The 17016-nt window shown below is 56.9% G+C and overlaps 2 protein-coding genes across 3 annotated transcripts in view; one reads left to right on the top strand and one right to left on the bottom strand.

The window, feature by feature from the left end:
* Window positions 1-17016, bottom strand: part of TTLL1 (TTL family tubulin polyglutamylase complex subunit L1) — a 267977-nt gene that overhangs the window by 57907 nt on the left and 193054 nt on the right. The gene's annotated exons all lie outside the window — the stretch shown is intronic.
* BIK (BCL2 interacting killer) lies at window positions 1444-14945 on the top strand. The gene is made up of 5 exons (XM_049626474.1): window positions 1444-3473; window positions 11304-11444; window positions 12833-12940; window positions 13673-13790; window positions 14420-14945. The coding sequence occupies exons 2-5, from the start codon at window positions 11311-11313 to the stop codon at window positions 14504-14506; spliced, it is 447 nt and encodes a 148-aa protein (XP_049482431.1). The 5' UTR covers window positions 1444-3473; window positions 11304-11310; the 3' UTR covers window positions 14507-14945.

Here is a 17016-nt window from a genome sequence, read left to right on the forward strand (position 1 = left end):
AGAGCCCGACACGGGGCTCGAACTCACGGACTGCGCGATCATGCCCTGAGTCGAAGTGGGCCGCTTAACCCACTGAGCCACCCAGGCGCCCCCGTATCTTAAGTGCTATTAGGTGGGTATGAAAGCTGGGTTCACGGAGCTGCAAAGAAACCAGCGAGCAGTGTCAGCCCAGTTCAGTTCTCTTCCGATCGGCCCTCTAACATATGGAAGGGGCTGCTGGGGGATGGCTCCATCCGCTGGTGAGCCTTGAAGCTGACCCCCGAGGTATTTTCCCCTCTCCCTGGAAAGCATCCTGTTTTTAGCGAACCCTATTAAGTTTGTAGACAATTAATGGCTTCTTGCTTCCCCTTGCCTCCAACCTAGTGGATCCCACGAGAGTCTGGCTGTTTGTTCTCCCTGCTCAGAACAATTCCAAGAGGTTTCAAGGAAGTTCCCGGCACGCTCGGGTTTTATTGTGGGTCGCGGCCAGGAAGCCTGCAGCGGGTCCGGAGTGGACACAGGCAGCCACTCCCTCAACTTTTTGTCCTGCCGCTGGTTGGCCGGGGCCAGGCCCCGGGAGACATACAGAATGTAAGCAAATAAGGCCACGGCCCCCAGTTCCTTGTTGGCACCGAGGCCGGCGGGAGCGAGGCCGGGGCTGGGTGGGCAGCTGATTTTCGTAGTGTCAATATTAGGATGTGACAATACAGAACACCCACCGGGCCTTGCCGGGCAGCGCACGGTAAACCTGTTTTTCTGGAGGTGGGAGAAGGTACCTTGTCACCCGGACTGAGAGGAAAGTGCAAGCTTAAGAGCCAAGAGCAACCCGTCTGGCTACTTGGGGGGGCGTCACTGTGACATGAAGTTTTAGGATGGCGAGTTCCGGCCCCCCCCCCCACCCCAAGTTGGCACTTGTGTGCCTGTGGCTTGGAGCTCAGAAGAGGCAGAGTTCCGAAGGGGAGGGCACGCAGACAGTGACGCATCAGGAAAATCCCAGCTCTGACTGGGAGGTGGTTAGCACAGTATGCACCTCTCCCGAGCCCCGGGTCCCAGGTTCGTGATAGTTTCTCATTAGTGAGCACTGACTGTATACAACGCACGCAGCCTCCGCCTCCTTCTCAACAACTGCCCTTCCTACTGGGCTCTCAAAAGGTGAGGGTCTCCTAGCCAGGAATTGCCTGTCCCTGTGATCTGTCCCTCGATCGGTTTTACAGTCTATTACCTGCCTCCCCTGCCCCCTCATTGTCCCTGTTCACTAGGTCCCTGCTCTGAACTGGGACAGACAGGTAAACATTTAATGAGACTATCAATGGGCTAGGTGCCCAATCCAGGTCTGTTTGCCCAAGGTGCTGGGATAACTCAGGTGAGGAGCAGTTAATTCCGTCTTGGGGAGGGCAGAGAGGAGGTAGGCTCTGGGCTGGGTCTGAAAGAAGAAGCAGGCATCCCCCCCCCCCCCCCCCCCCCCCCGGGCCATGCCAGCCTGGGGGAGGCAGAAGGAGGCCAGAAAGTCAGGTTGAGGGTTCAAAAGGGCCAGGGTGGCTGGCCTCTGGGGACCTGAGGACTTTGTCCTAGGGAGGAAATGGGGGTCCCCAAAACTACTTACCAGGATTCGGGGAGTAATTAAAACTCTTTTACACTGAGGGAACACCCAAAACTCTGGAAGAAAGGATCCCTGAGGGCTGTGTCTCTCTCCCTGGGCCCTTCAGACCTCAGGCCTAGCAGGGCACTGTCTTTGACTCCTTTTAAACACATGGTAAGAACTTATTGTAATTAGTTAATGCTTCTTTAACGATTTTATTTGTTTATTTATTTTTCATGTTTATATTTTGAGATCAAGAGAGAGCAGGGGAGGGGCAGAGAGAGAAAGACCAAGGATCAGAAGCAGGCAGCGGGAGCCCAATGCAGGGTTTGAACTCCTAAACGGTGAGGTCATCAAAGCCAATGGTTAGACTGAGCCACTCAGGCGCCCCTAAAGATTTTATTTTTATTTTTAAAAAAGATTTTATATTTTAAGTAATCTCTACACCCAGTGTGGGGCTTGAACTCACAACCCCAAGATCGAGAGTCACATGCTTCACTGACCGATCCAGCCAGGCACCCCCACCACCGCCAGAACTCATTTTAAATACATGCTTTTTAAACTTAAAAACTGCAGGCCCAGGTAGTATCTTGGCACCCTGTCCTTTCTTTTTTTTTTTTTTTTTTAATTTTTTTTTAACGTTTATTTATTTTTGAGACAGGGAGAGACAGAGCATGAACGGGGGAGGGGCAGAGAGAGAGGGAGACACAGAATCGGAAGCAGGCTCCAGGCTCTGAGCCATCAGCCCAGAGCCTGACGCGGGGCTCGAACTCATGGACCGTGAGATCGTGACCTGAGCTGAAGTCGGACGCTTAACCGACTGAGCCACCCAGGCGCCCCGGCACCCTGTCCTTTCTAATGATGATGGAAAAGCACAGGGATCCACTTGGGTCCCCTTTTGGATACCAAGGAGGACTTTGGGATCCCTTGGGTTCTCCTTGCCCTGTTTCCACACCTGCTTTCTGTTCACTCTATTGAACTGTGTGTTATAACAAAACACCACAGCCTGGGTAGTTTATAAACCACAAATTTATTTCTCACGGTTCTGGAGACTGGAAATCCAAGGTCACGGTGCCACAGACTTCCTGTATCCTTGAGTGGGGAACTGGGGGACCGGAAGGGAGCTTTCCTGGGCCTCTTTTAGAAGAACACTGATCCTGGGGTGCCGGGGTGGCTCTGTCGTCGGTTAAGTGTCCGACTTTTTTTTTTTTTTTAATATTTGAGATAGCACAACTGGGGGTGGGACAGAAAAAGAGGGACAGACACAGAATCCGAAGCAGGCTCTGAGCTGTCAGCACAGAGCCCGATGTGGGGCTTGAACTCACAAACTGAGATCATGACCTGACCTGAAGTTGAAAGCATCCCACTCTTGATTTCAGCTCAGGTCATGATCTCATGGTTCCTGGGTTCGAGCCCCATGCTAACAGGATAGAGCTTGCTGGGGATTCTCTCTCTGTGCCCCCCCCCCCCCCATTGGTGCATGTGCGAGCTCTCTCTCAAAATAAATACGTAAACATGAACAAAGAATACTAATCCCATTAGTGGAGCCTGCCTGATCTAATTGCCTCTCAAAGACCCCGCCTCCTGATACTATCACCCTCTGTGTTAGGTTTTCAACGTCTGAACTTGGGAGTGGACACAGACATCCAGAGCACAGCAAACCGGGGTAAAGCCAGTTGCAAAATCAGTCGCCAAGAGAATTCTTGTGTTGTACTTTCTCTAGGTTGGAGTGTCTTCATAGCTGCTGGAGCAGGAAAGGACATAAAAGAAAATCTCCCCAAGGCCTGTTTTCCAAACGAGGAATTAGGGGTCCAGAGGGGCTAAGGAACTTGTCCAGAGCCAAACGGCCAAGCTGGACTAGGACCCAGGTGGCCCAGCAGCCGAGTGCCCCGTGGTACAGTGTCCCTGTGCATAGGTAATGAACAGAAGCAGTGAGACGTGGGTATTTGCATAAATGCATCACAGAGGATCCTCATCTTGCCATGACTTCTTTCCCTGTTGCTACGCCGACCCACCTCTTTCCATTTTCGTGGTGGCTGACCTGACCGGGTGTGGATGGGATGGTGGGGGGGGGGGGGGGGGGGGGCCGGGGTTTTGCATCATTTCCACTAGCAAACATTCCTGAGCGTACTGAATCGGGCCCAGCTTGGGGCTCCGGGGACCTGGGGTTGAATCAAGCCTGAGCAGACTCCCGCCGGACTTTGACCTAAGCCTGACCTAAGCCGGCTGCAGGGGCCAAGAAAGTGTCTCGAGTTGGAGGCCAGGTTTAATGCTGCTCCCGCCCTCGCCTCGGGTGCGGGACGAGCCCTTCCCAGTTCTAAACCTCATCTGAGTGGTGGGTGATGTTCCTCTGCCTCCCGGAGGGGTCAGGCCTGTAAAGTGCCTGATGCCGAACACTGCACACGCGTGGTTTACGTTCGCCGTCATGCCAGCCTCCCCGCTCATGTGCTCAGAAGGCACGATGCTCACGATGTATCGGGCCGTGACTGGGCCCTACACACGGCCCCAGCATGTCCGTTGCGTCACTGTTCAGTGGGGAAACTTACCTGGCGTTTCAGGCCCCAGCAAGGCTTTTTTTTCTCGTAATTGTCAAAGCTGCCTTCCTTTTTCTAGTATCGTCAACCTGCGTTGCTAGGCCGATGTATTTTTGGAGCCCGGGGGTGGGGAGCATGACTGGGTGGCCGAGAGGCTCTGAATTTCCGTTCTCAACCTTCCTGATCCCCCGTCGGTGAAGTGGGGCAGACACCTCCTCCTGAGGGAGGCTGGACTCAGCAGCTGCACAAAAGAAGGCCGTGGGATCCCCGAGAGCCCTTAGCAGCAGGCCCAGAGAGGACAGTCCTTGCCCAAGGCCACAGAGGCCAAGCCGAGATGGGCCACCTGGGTTCAAATGGGTCAGGCCAGCATCTGCGCTGGGGTTCCGGGGGTGGAGGGCTGCGGGGCTGTGGCTCCCGGGGCCCATTCCAAGCTGCCACCTTCCAGATCACCGAACAACTCCCACAACCCTCCAGGGGTGAATTTCCAACTTGTCTTTCTACCTGAAACCCCTTTCTGCCTCCTTCCTTCTCTCTCCTTTTTCTCTCGCTGCTCCCTGTCTCCCCCCCCAGTTAATTTCTCCCATCACTCAAGGGAAGTGAGCCCTGCCTGCCTCAGAGGAGCGGTTTTGGGCATCTGCAGGTTCCTAAGGGTGGAGGCTGGAGGCCAGACTTCCCCCACCAGGTGGGGAGGGTGGGTTGGCGACTTGATTCCTGAAATAGACCTTTAAGGCAAATTATATCCATTTCTGAAACATTCCAGCTGTTAACCCCAGAACAGTTTTTGCTTTATTTTTTTGAATCTACGATCACAGCACGTGGGTGATAGTAAAGGTTCGAGAACACAAAAGCGTACAGTTAAAAAGATTCAGCCCCCTTCCCCGCCCCTGGTCTGTCCCAGAGCGACCCCTTCCCCTCTTCACTAATCTCCTTGCCTCTTTCAGGAGATGATCTGTGCAGATAGAAGTGTTTGTTTATGTCCTTTATTGTTTACACACGCTGGGCAATACAGTTACAGTTACGAGCTGTTCTGTTCCCTGCTGTGTGCATGTAGCCATGTGCTTTCAAGATCCTGGCACATCAGCGCTCACAGGTTGGTTGCTTATGTTTTTCAAGGCTGCCTGGTACATGCAGGGGTCTGTACAGGAACAGTCCTAGAAACCAAAGGTTCTCTGCATTTGCTACTTTGGTAGATACTAATCTCCCACTCTCCTGGGTTTGTTGATTCCTTAACCAGCTTTGGAGCCCCTGCTGCGGGGCAGAAAGGGGGCAACAGCTGTATCTGTTAATCTTACTCTTTGCTCTGGAGGCTGTGCTATTTCCATGCAGAAGAGCCCTCTCTGAGCTAGGCTCAGAATCAGGTGACTGGTCCTGGTCACACAGCGGTGGCAGAACTGGGACTGGAAGGAACCTGGGTCTGTCTCGGCTGAGGTCAGGGCTTTAATGCTTGAGCGAGCACCTGATGCTTTGAGCGCTGGGTGCTCTGTAAACCAGGACCCCAACCCCGTCGTGGGCAGCGGCAGGGCTGGGGATTGGGTCAGGTGTGGGTGGGAAGCCCCGATGGAAAAATACTGAACTGAGGACCCAGGGTTTCTCGGCTGGGTCCACCCCGCAGCCACTGGCCCCGTACCCAGGACTCCAGTGACCTGTGGGAATTGGTGGGGCTCCAGGGGTGTGGCCACCTGTTCCAAGGCATGCAGGGACACATGGCAAGGCTAGGCTTGGGGAGACTCAGGAAACCGCAGGCTGCTGGGTCCAGAGCCCGCCCCTCACCATCTCCCAAGCCCCGCAGGTGTCCTTGTGGCTGTGTGGGCTGCACTCTTCTGCCCAGAGGCGAGATTGGCATCCTCAGCTCTGCCAGTAAAAGAGCGCTCCTGGCTGGTGTTTCCACGGGATGTGTAGGAGGGTGAGCGTGTGGGCTGCAGCCTGGGTGGGGACGCATGGCTAGGTGCGCCTGCCTTTTTGCAAATCTGCTGGAAGAAAAATAGATGCTTAAAAGCAGTCCAGGCCCCTGGGCCACCAGTGACCTCAGTAACGGCCTTTGTTTGGTCATGTGACAAACGTGCTCTGTGCCGTGTGCCGGAAGCCAGAGATCAGTGACGATGGCAAGCGCCGGGTTTGTCACCTTACGTGGTGTTGGTGACATTACTCTTTAATTTCTCGGTTGTTATTTTTTGATTAAAATTTTTTTTTAATGTTTTATTTAGTTTGAGAGAGAGCATGAGCGAGGGAGGGTCAGAGACACACACACACACACACACACACACACACACACAGAATCTGAAGCTGTCAGCACAGAGCCTGACACGGGGCTCGAACCCACGAACCACGAGACCATGACCTGAGCTGGAGTCGGAGGCTTAACCGGCTGAGCCACCCAGGCGCCCCAAGTATCCTCATTTAGAAGGGGGAGAAGCTGGAGGCACAGAGAGTCCATGCTCTAAATCCCCAAAGAGGAAGAAACAGCAACTCAGTGTGGTCGGTTGGAGATAGAAGGGACCAGGGACAGGGGCTGCCTGAGCTCCCTGAGCCCCCCCCAGCCTGGCTCAGAGGACCTAGGAAGGCAGTGCCGGGGGCTGAGATCTCGGCAGAGCGTGGTTCACGGAAGCACGTGGTCTTAAGTGTGTGGGAGCCTTGGCCAAGGTTGGATTGGCAGTGCTGGGGCTGGTGAGGTGGCCAGGGGGAGAAGAGAGGGCCCTGATAGCCGCGTGCCACAGCTCCCGAGGGGACTGGGGAGCCGAGTGGAGCGGTGGCCGGGTCAGATCTGAGGCTGCTGCACGGAGATCAGATTGGAGAGATTCTGGTGGAGACTGGAGGCCGGCTGGGCATCTACAGAAGAGCCGGGCGGGAGGTGACCAGCTCTGGGCTCCCCTGGGGCGGTGGGACTGCTTCAGGGACCTTGGCTCCCACCTCCCTGACCACACTCTGATTTCTCCCCCTCAGATCTATAGCCCTAAGGCCCACCCAGGCCCGGCTGGGTGAGCATTTCATGAGAATCCTTGCACAGGGATTAAGTCAGGGCCAAGTCGGGGCCGGACAGAAGTAGGTGCTCAGACATCAGTCTGGATTATCGTAGGCAGTTTGTGCTGCTTCTTGCCTGGAAAATGAACCGTATTGGTTTGGGGTCGTTAATCCCCAACTGATAGATGAGGAAACCGAAGGCCTTGCCCGAGCAAGTGAGCACTGGGGTTAGGAGGTTCACCCAAGACTCCCCCCACCTGTCCAGAGGGTCCCATGCTGGAAGCTTAGCTCCAGTGAGCAAGCACAGACCTGGAGAGGGGAGCCTGTCCCCGGTGTCTGTCCCCGGTCAGCTCAGACTGGAGGTCAGTCTGGTGGGCTCGGGGGACCCTTAGGAGGGGACGGTGCAGACCCTGCCCCCAAACAGTTCAGTCTGCTGGGGCCATCCCACCCCACCGCACACACAGCCCTGGAGCTAGTGAGACGCAGGCCTCCACCTCCCCCCTACCCGCCCGCCCCACCCCTGCCAGCTGGGGTGCTTGTGGTCACTGTCCCTGGTCAGGCACATGCTCCTGCAGGGCTCAGGGGCCCCATTCCCATTTGGTGCCCAGGGATCCTGGGAGGGTCTGCTGGAGGCGGATGGATGCTGGGACAGTGGATGAAGGGGAGGCTCAGGCTACGTGCCCACCCACCGAAGTCCCGTAGTGGCCCCTTGGCTGCGGGGAGGCAGGGCTTTCCATGGGAACACACCGCAGCCTCTGGGGAGAGAGCAGGCCCCTTGCTGGGGTGTGGTGTTGAGGGTAAGGGCTGCTGGGGGCGGATGCAAATGAGGGCTGGGGCTGCTTTTCTTGGGGGATTGCCATTTGCATAGACACCAAGCTCCCTGGGGCCTGGGGGCAGCCAGAGGCCCTGGTCACAATTCCTTAAATGCCACCCCAGTGCAAGCCGAAGGGTGTACTCAGTCCTCAGACTCTGTGCGGTGTTAAAATAGCTCAGCTGTGAGAGTTGTCTCTCTCTCGGTCCTTCATGCCCTTTGCTGAAGTTTGATACGTTTTTCTTTTTAAAAATTTTTTTAAAAGTTTATTTTGAGAGACAGAGTGAGTGAGCGGGAGAGGGGGAGAGAGAATTCCAAGCAGGCTGTGCACTGTCAGCACAGAGCCCAGTGTGGGGCTTGAACCCACAAACAGCAAGTTCATGGCCTGAGCTGAACCAAGAGTCAGACACTTAACCAGTTGAACCACCCAGGTGCCCCTTACATTTTTCTCCATAAAAGCTTTAAGGATTTAAAATTTTTTAGAATTGTTTTTAAGTCTTTTTTTTTTTTTTAGCTTTTATATTTGAGAGAGAGAAAGTGAGTGAGTAGGGGAGGGGCAGACAGACAGACAGAATCCGAAACAGGCTCTGAGCTGTCAGCACAGAGCTTGACGCGGGGCTTGAACTCACGGATTGCGAGATCATGATCCGAGCCAAAGTTGGATGCTCAACCGACTGAGCCATCCAGGCGCCCCAGTCATGTTTAAAAAAATCAGATTCATTCCTGGGGTGCTTGGGTGGCTCCGTGAGTTAAGCGTCCAACTTCAACTCAGGTCATGATCTCGCGGTTTGTGGGTTTGAGCCCCGTGTCAGGCTCTGTGCTGACAGCTCAGAGCCTGGAGGCTGCTTCAGATTCTGTGTCTCCCTCTCTCTCTGCCCCTCCCTGGCTCATGCTCTGTCTCTCCCTGTCTCAAAAATAAATAAAAACATTGAAAAAAAAAAAAAGATACAGGGAAGGGGTGTCTGGGCGGCTCACTTGGTTAAGCGTCTGACTTCAGCTCAGGTAATGATCTCGTGGTTCGTGGGTTCGAGCCCCGCATCGGGCTCTGTGCTGACAGCTCGGAGCCTGGAGCCTGCTTCGGATTCTGTGTCTCCCTCTCTCTGTGCCCCTCCCCCACTCGTGTTCTGTCTCTCCTTCAAAAATAAACATTATTTTTTTTAAATCCGATTCATTCCTGACTGCAAGCCTTCTATGTCTGCAAATACAGATTTATTTGCTACTGTATTTTCTGGTTGCCTTGTTGCTGTTGGTTTTTGCGTGTTGATCTTGTATCTGGCAACCTTGAAACTCTTCCGTGATTCCAAGAGGTGATTCTCTTTGTTTCCTACGTGAATGTTCATGTCATATCCACGAACCGTGAGATCATGACCTGAGCGGAAACCGCGAGTCGGACGCTTCACCGGCTGAGCCACCCAGGCGCTCCTCTCTATGCCCAGCGTCAGGCTTGAACTCATGACCCCAGTATCAAGAGTCTTGCCCCAGAGACTGAGCCAGCCAAGTGCCCCACACCTCGTAGCTTTTAACTGCTACCTAGCATTCCCCGGAACAGATGAATAAGGATTATGCACTCAGAACGGTGCCTGTGCTGCTAGGTTGCTGGCAGCAACGTTTCGGGTTTTTAGAAATGCCACCTGACCCTCCCTGTCGGGGGCGTGCTGGCCTGATGGTGTGGGAGGGAGTCGCTGGGTCTCAGGCCTGCAGGTGCCCTCAGCAGGTGGTAGCACCCCCGCACCCCCCCCACCAGGTCTGACCCGACGGCTCCTTTCAGCCCACAGGGGATGGTGCTGCCCTGACAGGTGCGGTGACATATGTCAGGCCACGGGCTCTTTGTGGCCGTTGTGGCTGTGTTTACACTAAGTCTGATTTCTCCAGCCCTCGCTCCTGCTACAGCTGCCTTTCAAGCTGGGCTTTCATCTGGAACAGACGTGAGCCTACTGGCTTCCCTTTAGGAAACCGAAGCAGCCCTCTTGAGGCCAATTCTGGGCATCTAGTCTCTCTGGAACAATGCTGTTCTTGTGTGGTGTCCTTTCTCAAAGGCCGGAGTGCCCCAGCCCCTCAAATACCTGTCTGCGCCCTTGATGACATCACAGCGCGCCCAAATCTGACCGCGTTTTGGATGCTGTGTTGAGAATAACCTGTCTAGACTCGCCCTTCAACACCTGGAGGACCCAAACGCTCTTCTCTGCTCCCGTGAACCTGTGTCCTGTCTTTGTGTTTCCAGTCATCACCCTTTAATGCTGAAAGCAAGTTGTGTGCGCACTCTGGCGTAGACCCGGTGTCCCCGGAGGGTCCCCGCGTGCGGGATCCGCTTCAGGGATGAACATTGTCCACCCTGGACCTGGGGAGCAGTGAGACTTCACTCTCTCTCTTCTTGGCTTAATCCTGAACTTTTCTAAGCCGCCAGTGTCCTCTTACTAAATACCTGCCTTGAAGGTTAGGGATCCGACGAGATGACGAGAAGGTTCTATCAACTCAGGGCAGGCTAACGTGAAGAATCGGAAAAAATCGGGAAGCCCAGGCCGTTATCGTAAGACAGTGGGTTGAAGTGCAAAGGTCATAACAATTGGTGCCCGTTCCCGCAGCGTCACACCTACTGAGTGACACAGCTGGGATTTGAACTCGGGTCCTTTGGGTCCACATCCTTCGTTATATTCTGGACCTACGGCTGTTCGGTACAGTGTGGGGTAAATTGTGGTGAATCGGGTCACAGAATCCTACCTATCACCGGCGACGACTTGGGAGTCCACAATTGGACTAGGAGTGCTAAATATGTGAATGGTGATTTGAACGTGTTGAGTTTTCTTTTTCTTTTAAGACCTTTTTTTTTTTTTTTTTAATTTTTAATGTTTATTTTGAGAGGGAGAGAGACAGAGAGAGAATAAGTGGGGGAGGGGCAGAGCAAAACGGAGACAGAATCTGAAGCAGGCTCTCCACCGTCCGCACAGAGCCCGACGTGGGGCTCGAACTCACCAACCGTGAGATCATGACCTGAGCTGAAACCAGGAGCCGAAATCAAGAGTCAGACGCTCAACAGACTGAGCCACCCGTGTGCCCTGGGTTTTATTTTTCTTCCACGGCTGGGCTGGCTGTGGCTTGTGTTTTTGCGAGTGTTGGGTCATGCCATCAGAGAGCCGGGCTCTGTCCCTGTCCCTTCTGCATATTCTTGGCATGCTGGGTATCCTTAATGTTCAACACCCTGGGTTATAAAACGGCTGCTGCCGCTCCAGCCTTCACTCCTGTGTCGAAGGCAGCAGGGAGGGGGAAGAGCCGCCCTGGCTGAGGCCGCTCCCTTTCAACTCCCGCGTCAGACTCCTGAGGCCTCGTTGACCGGAACTGGGTTATGTGCTCCCCACCAACTGCAAGGCATGCTGGGAAAGTGAGGACGGGAGAGTCCCGGTTGGCTTAGACGCACCGGGACTCAGTCAGTGTCTCTCTCCCCCAGAGAAGGAATGTCTCACGCAGGATCCCTCTCCAGGAACGTCTTTTTGAGCACCTTCCTGCAGGAGCATGGCCCGGAAGTTCTGGACGTTCCTGGCATGACCGATCTCGTGGAGTACTATGATCCTGGGCCCTCCCCTAACAGGTAGGTCCCAGAAACCCTCTGGGAGCCCCACCCCACCCCCCCATTTCTGGTCAGTGACTTTCAGGATATGGTTAGAAGAGCAGGCCTTGTGGGCTCCCTAGGCAGGGCTCCAGAGCGGAAATTCCCTAGGTGTGGTCGTGGAGGCCTTGCCCTGGGCCCGGCAGCTCTGCTCTGATAACCAGCCCACAGAGGCCCTCAGCATCCAGCATATTCCCGGGACGGGTCTCGGCACTGCTACCAAAATGGCTTAGACCTGTGGCTTTAGGGCCGGGTGTCTCCTGGCCCTCAGTGACCACGATCGCCTCTTCACGGCCTTCTGAGTTGGTTCCACATTTTAGAAAATCAGATGGCGCCTGAGGTGACTTCCCACATGGCTCCTGTTAGGGCGGCAAAGAAGGGGTCTTCCCAGGATCAGCCCCTGGCTTCTGGATGGTTCTCTTCTGCCTTAGGCCTCAGGATTGATTTTCTTAATCTCTGTTAGGCCCTGGACCTGGGCACTGGGGCTGGTTGGGATTTTAGAGCTGGAGGGACCTGAAAACCTGCTTCCTCTTCTGTCCCTGCCCCACTTGTAGATGGCAACAGGGGACGTTCCGCCTGGGGCAGTGTTTTGCTGAGGTCCCACAGGGTATTGGGATAGAGGTGGGCCCTCAACCCTCCATCCGACCTTTCAGCGCCGCTGGAATAAGAGAGAACAGACCCCGGGAAAACTTGGGCAGGTGGCCGGGGCTGAGCCGGCATCCGCTGGGAGGCCTGTCTGCCTGGAAATTCCCAGACGGAGTGTGCGGGCAGACCCCCGAGAGCAGGGCTGAAGCCGGCCCACTGCCCGGAAGGTGTCGGATTTGGAGATCAGGTGTGAGCGCGGGCACCTCTTTCCATCCGCGATTCCAATCAGTGAGCGTAGGGGCCCGGGAGCCCCTCCTTTCTGAAAGGAGTGAGGACACCAGGAGGTTTGAGGATTGGGAAGCCGGGAGCAGGTCCTAGAACCCCTCCCACTAGGAGGAGGGTAAGTCGAGGCTTCATAGGAAGCCAGTCCCAGTGATCCAGGGGACTCAGAGCCCCAACCTGCCTAGCCCCTGTTGAGTGGTCTCTCCAACCTTGAGTTACCCTTGGAGGGGAGGGGGAGGCTGGAATGGGGCGGGGGGGGGGGGGTCAACCCGCTGTTCACGCAGGCGCTAAATGGCTCCCTGCCCTCCCTCGAGGGGCCTGCACTTCAGGGAATGCACCTGCGGACGGGGCCTCACTGGCTTTTTCTCGCTGGCAGATTCTCTGCTCCCACACCTCGCTCTGTTGCCCCTGGCCTCCCAAGAACCCGGGCCCGGTGCCTGGTGGGCCTGGGTGTGTGGGGTCAGGGCACAACCACACCCCTGTTCCCTGTGCCCTCCCTACAGCAACAGCCCCGACGATGTGGCCATGCGGCTGGCCTTCATCGGGGATGAGATGGAGGTGAGGTGGATGATGCCCCGCGTTGGCGAGCTGCCCGGGATGGCCATGTACAGGTGAGCGGCGCCCCCAGGCCCTGGGAGGAAATCGCTCCCCTCCCAGGCAGCCCCGAGCCCGCAGCCCCTGCTCCCGGGCATCAGACGAGCGGAACCCAAGTGCCTTTCTCTGCTTCCTCATCAAGCGGAGGCCGAACGTTTGCAAAAGGGCCTTGACCTCACGTGCTGACGGGGAATGCAGAGTGTGCCCGGGGGGCTGTCTGTGCGTCCTGCGCGGAGGCATCTGTCCTGAGCACGCTGTGCCTTCACGATCTGCCAGCATCTCTGTGGGTTCTCAGAACCTCCCAGAATTTCTCAAGGTGGGGGTGTTCGAGACCAGAGTGAGAGTGGTTTCTTCTTGGTCCCCAGAGAGGCAGCCTTCTGTTGGCGAGCCTGGGCCTCCATCACAACAAAAATCCTCTGGACGGAGGACGTGCTCCCCTGGACCTGCCTCCTTGGGCCTGCGGGCAGAGGAGCGTTTTCCACAGGGCCAGCTCCAGAAACCAGACCAAACCCCCAGTGGCCTGGGGAGGGCGGGGGAAGGAAACAGGAAACTGGATGAATTTTAGGCCCAGAAACCGCCCATGGAGAGAGGCCCTCATCCATGGAGCCGCCCGGAGAAGGGGGATAGGCTGGCGGTGGATGCGAGGGGACGGGGCCCTCTGCTCCCCACAGGGGTGCCCTGAGATGAAGGCCGTCTCTGTCCCTGTTCCTGCAGTAATGGCCCCGCCTCCCCTCCCATTTGTCTCCCAGCTTGGCCTTCACCTACAACCAGACGGGCCTGAGAGGTGTTCTCAGAAGTCTCGTGGATGGTCTGGCCAACCTCAGGGAGAACATACGGATCTGGGGCTTCCTGACCCTCAGGAACAGGGTAAGATCTCGTGAGCTTGACTTCTTCCCCTCCTGCACGTGGTGACACGCTCCCTGGGGCATGTCCTCTCGGGGCGCCACAGGCCCCACTGACTCCCTGTTGTCTTGTCTTGCCTGCTTCTCCTCTTCGCTACTCGTGCCCGGTCCCAGAGGCCTCTGGCTTTGAGGACTCCATGCCCGAATTCAGGAGCGTGTTGGCCGGCTTCCCCGCCTGCCCTCGTGCTTCGTTGGGCAGACGTGACTGGTTCCTCCCTCCTCTGCCCAGCAGGCGCCTCCTCCCCCTGAGCACCTCTCCTCACCCCTCCTCCTTCCTCCGGGGCCCGAGTCGCCAGCAGACTGGCAGCCCGGGTGGCCTGGCTTCTCCTTCTCTGCCCTGTCCTCGGGGGCCTTTGCCCCACCCCACCTGTGCTCTCTTTCTGGCCACCTCGGCCCAGACCTGTCCCGTTCGGAGCGGGGCGCTCCTGTGTCCCCCACCTTCCCTGGCTCGTTCTTCCCACCCCACCGTCCGCCACGGGGGGCTCATCCCCGTGTCCGCGGAGCCGGCGTAGGAGGCGTTGCGGAATGGGCACCCCTGTTCCAGGCTGGAGGTCCTCACCTCTCTCCCCCTCCCCCTCCCCCTTCGTCCCACAGGTGTCCCCCAACTCCGGGCGCGGGCTGGCGCTGTCCCTGCTGCTGCTGGTGTTGCTGCTGGGCTGGGGGCTCCGCCTCCTCCAGTGACTGTCCCCTGCTGCTCAGCGTGGGGGCGGGGCTGGCCTCGCCCCCCTGACCACCACCCTGGAGGTGGCCTCAGTTGGTTTTGTTGTCTTTTTAACTGTTTTCTGATGATCCCTTTTTTTTTTTTTTTTATATTTAAACTCTGAGTGCTGGGACACTACTGAGGTTTCATACTAGTTTTTTCTTTTTCTTTTTGTAAGAGAAATGAATTCATTATACCTCTGGGGCCGTTACTGGGTAACTGCCCGCGCCAAGGCCTGGCTGGGCCTGCTCTCCGGGCCCCACACCGCACAGTGGCCGGTCCTTCCTCTAGCAGGGCGGTCACAGGGCGGGCAACGGGGGGAGTGCTGGCCGCACCCCCGTGTCTGTGATGCCCGCAGCAAAGAATCTGCCGGAATAGATTTGGGAGGGGTAGGAGAGCTCAATAAAATGTTGGTTTCCAGCTGGTCTCTGGTCCTCTCTGGGGTCTGCAGCATGGGCTCCTCTTGCCCCGCGCAGGAGAGTCAAGGCGGGTAAAGGGGGGCAAGGGGAGCGGGCGGAGAAAGGGCGGGGCGGGCGCCCAGCCACCTGCGCGTGATCACACAGCCTGCAGGCTCTTTCCTGCACCTGCTGTCAGAGTTAGGCCCAACACGATCAGGTTTACTCCTCAGCCCTGCCTGGTGCCTGAAACCTACTGTTAGGGATTATTTCCTTTGGGCTGTCAGTCTGTTATAATTGGGCTGCCTACCCTCCCCGTGTTTGGCCGTGTAGCCTGTGGGGCTACTCACATAGGTGCGGGGCGGGGGAGAAGGGGCACCAGGGCCAGGCTTCCCACCGTGCGGGCTCAGACTGCCCCAGGCCTAGGCCTAGTGCTCTTTCTAGACCGCCAGGCGCTCCTCCCAGAACTTGTGCTCTGACTCCCTGCACCTCCACCCACAGTCCCCGATCTCAGATGCCAACGCTGGGCTGGGGTGAGCCACTTGCCTCCAGCCCCTCAGCCCCCCATCTTCTCCAGCCTCCCCTTGCTGTCCCCTCCAGGGCCTAGGCTTGGGGAGCCCTCCCTGCCCTCCATTCAACTCCAGAGCCGTGCTGTGCCCCACCTTCCAGCCAGGCTGGTCAGGTCCTGCCCACTCCAGCTGCCCCCTCCCACCCTCACAACTGAAGGGACCCTCCCAGCCACCACTGGGCCTCCCAGGCTGCAGCTCTGTAAGGTCTGGCCCTTCACAGTCTTGAGGCCTGATTTCAATCTCTTTCTCCTGTGTCAGTTGTCCCTTGGGGCTATGTCAGGCCTTCCCCAGGCTTCACAGGGCAGGCCCAGAATCCCCCAGTTCCCAGGTCCTCGCTGGGAATGTTCCATCCTGACCCCTCGCTCCACCCAAAGAACACTCCATCCCCAGACAGGCACCACTGAGCTTGGAGACCTGGGAGTGACCCAGGGCTTGCCCTGTGTGGGTGCCCTGACCCTAAGGCCCTGGGGATCCACTGCATAATCGGTAGGTCGGGCCGTGGCTAGACCCGTTCTAGAGGCACCTCTTTTTTTGTTTTTTGTTTTTTTTTGCATTTTTTTAATGTTCTTATTTATTTTTGGAGAGAGAGAGGGAGACACAGAATCTGAAGCAGGCTCCGAGCTCCGAGCTGTCAGCCCAGAGCCCGACGCGGGGCTCGAACTCACGAACCATGAGATCAGGCCTGAGTCAAAGATGGACGCTTAACCGACTGACCACCCAGGTACCCCTAGAGGCACCTCTTCTAAGAAGTCTTCTGTGACCACCAGCTTGCTCTCCCCTAAAGTGTGGGGACAGAATTGCCCACCCAACCACGTACCCAGCTTAGAGGTTAGATGTGGCCAGGGGTGCCCGTGGCTTCTCCAGGAGTTTGGGGTTCTTCGGAGAGAGGAGGGAAAGGAAATGCTGTTCATGGAGCCCTCGGGTATAGCTGATGCAGTGGCTCCTCCCTGCAGGAATTTGGGGACCCCTTCCCCAGTGTTCTAGGGTTTGTGATATTCGCACCCATGGACACCGGAGGAGCCCCTACTGTGCTAGGCTTGGGCACAGGTCCTGGGGGTGTGAATACCTGGTCCCTCAAATCTCCCATTGTTTTTTGGGAGGAAAAAAAGCACACGCAGATAAGCTAAGACCTGTGGGCCGTGTTCCGAAGGCGGGAAAGGACTGAGAAAATGGCGGGGCCGGGGTGGACGAGCCACGGAAGACCGGGCCCGTCTGGAGACGCTGGCTGTGGCGAAGACGAGAGGGGAAGGGTCACCCAGCTACTGGGAGCAGCACGTACAAAGGCCCCAAGCCGGGGAGACCCTCCCGAGCACGAGGGAGGTGGCCGCGGCCAGTGTCTACTCCGTTCGTGCCAACCCCGGGGCCTTGATGAGCCGGCCCCAGCGTCTGCGCCCCCACGCGAGGTGGCGGCCTCTCGACCCCCCGAGCCGACGCGACTGCGGCCGTCTGGAGCCAGCACTTCACTTGTCTCCTCAAGAAAGCCCACCCCTCCAGGTGGGGAAACTGAGGCCCAGAGAAGGAGGAGGC

Source organism: Panthera uncia, chromosome B4 (assembly GCF_023721935.1).
Source record: "Panthera uncia isolate 11264 chromosome B4, Puncia_PCG_1.0, whole genome shotgun sequence".
Taxonomy (NCBI): Eukaryota; Metazoa; Chordata; class Mammalia; order Carnivora; family Felidae; genus Panthera; species Panthera uncia.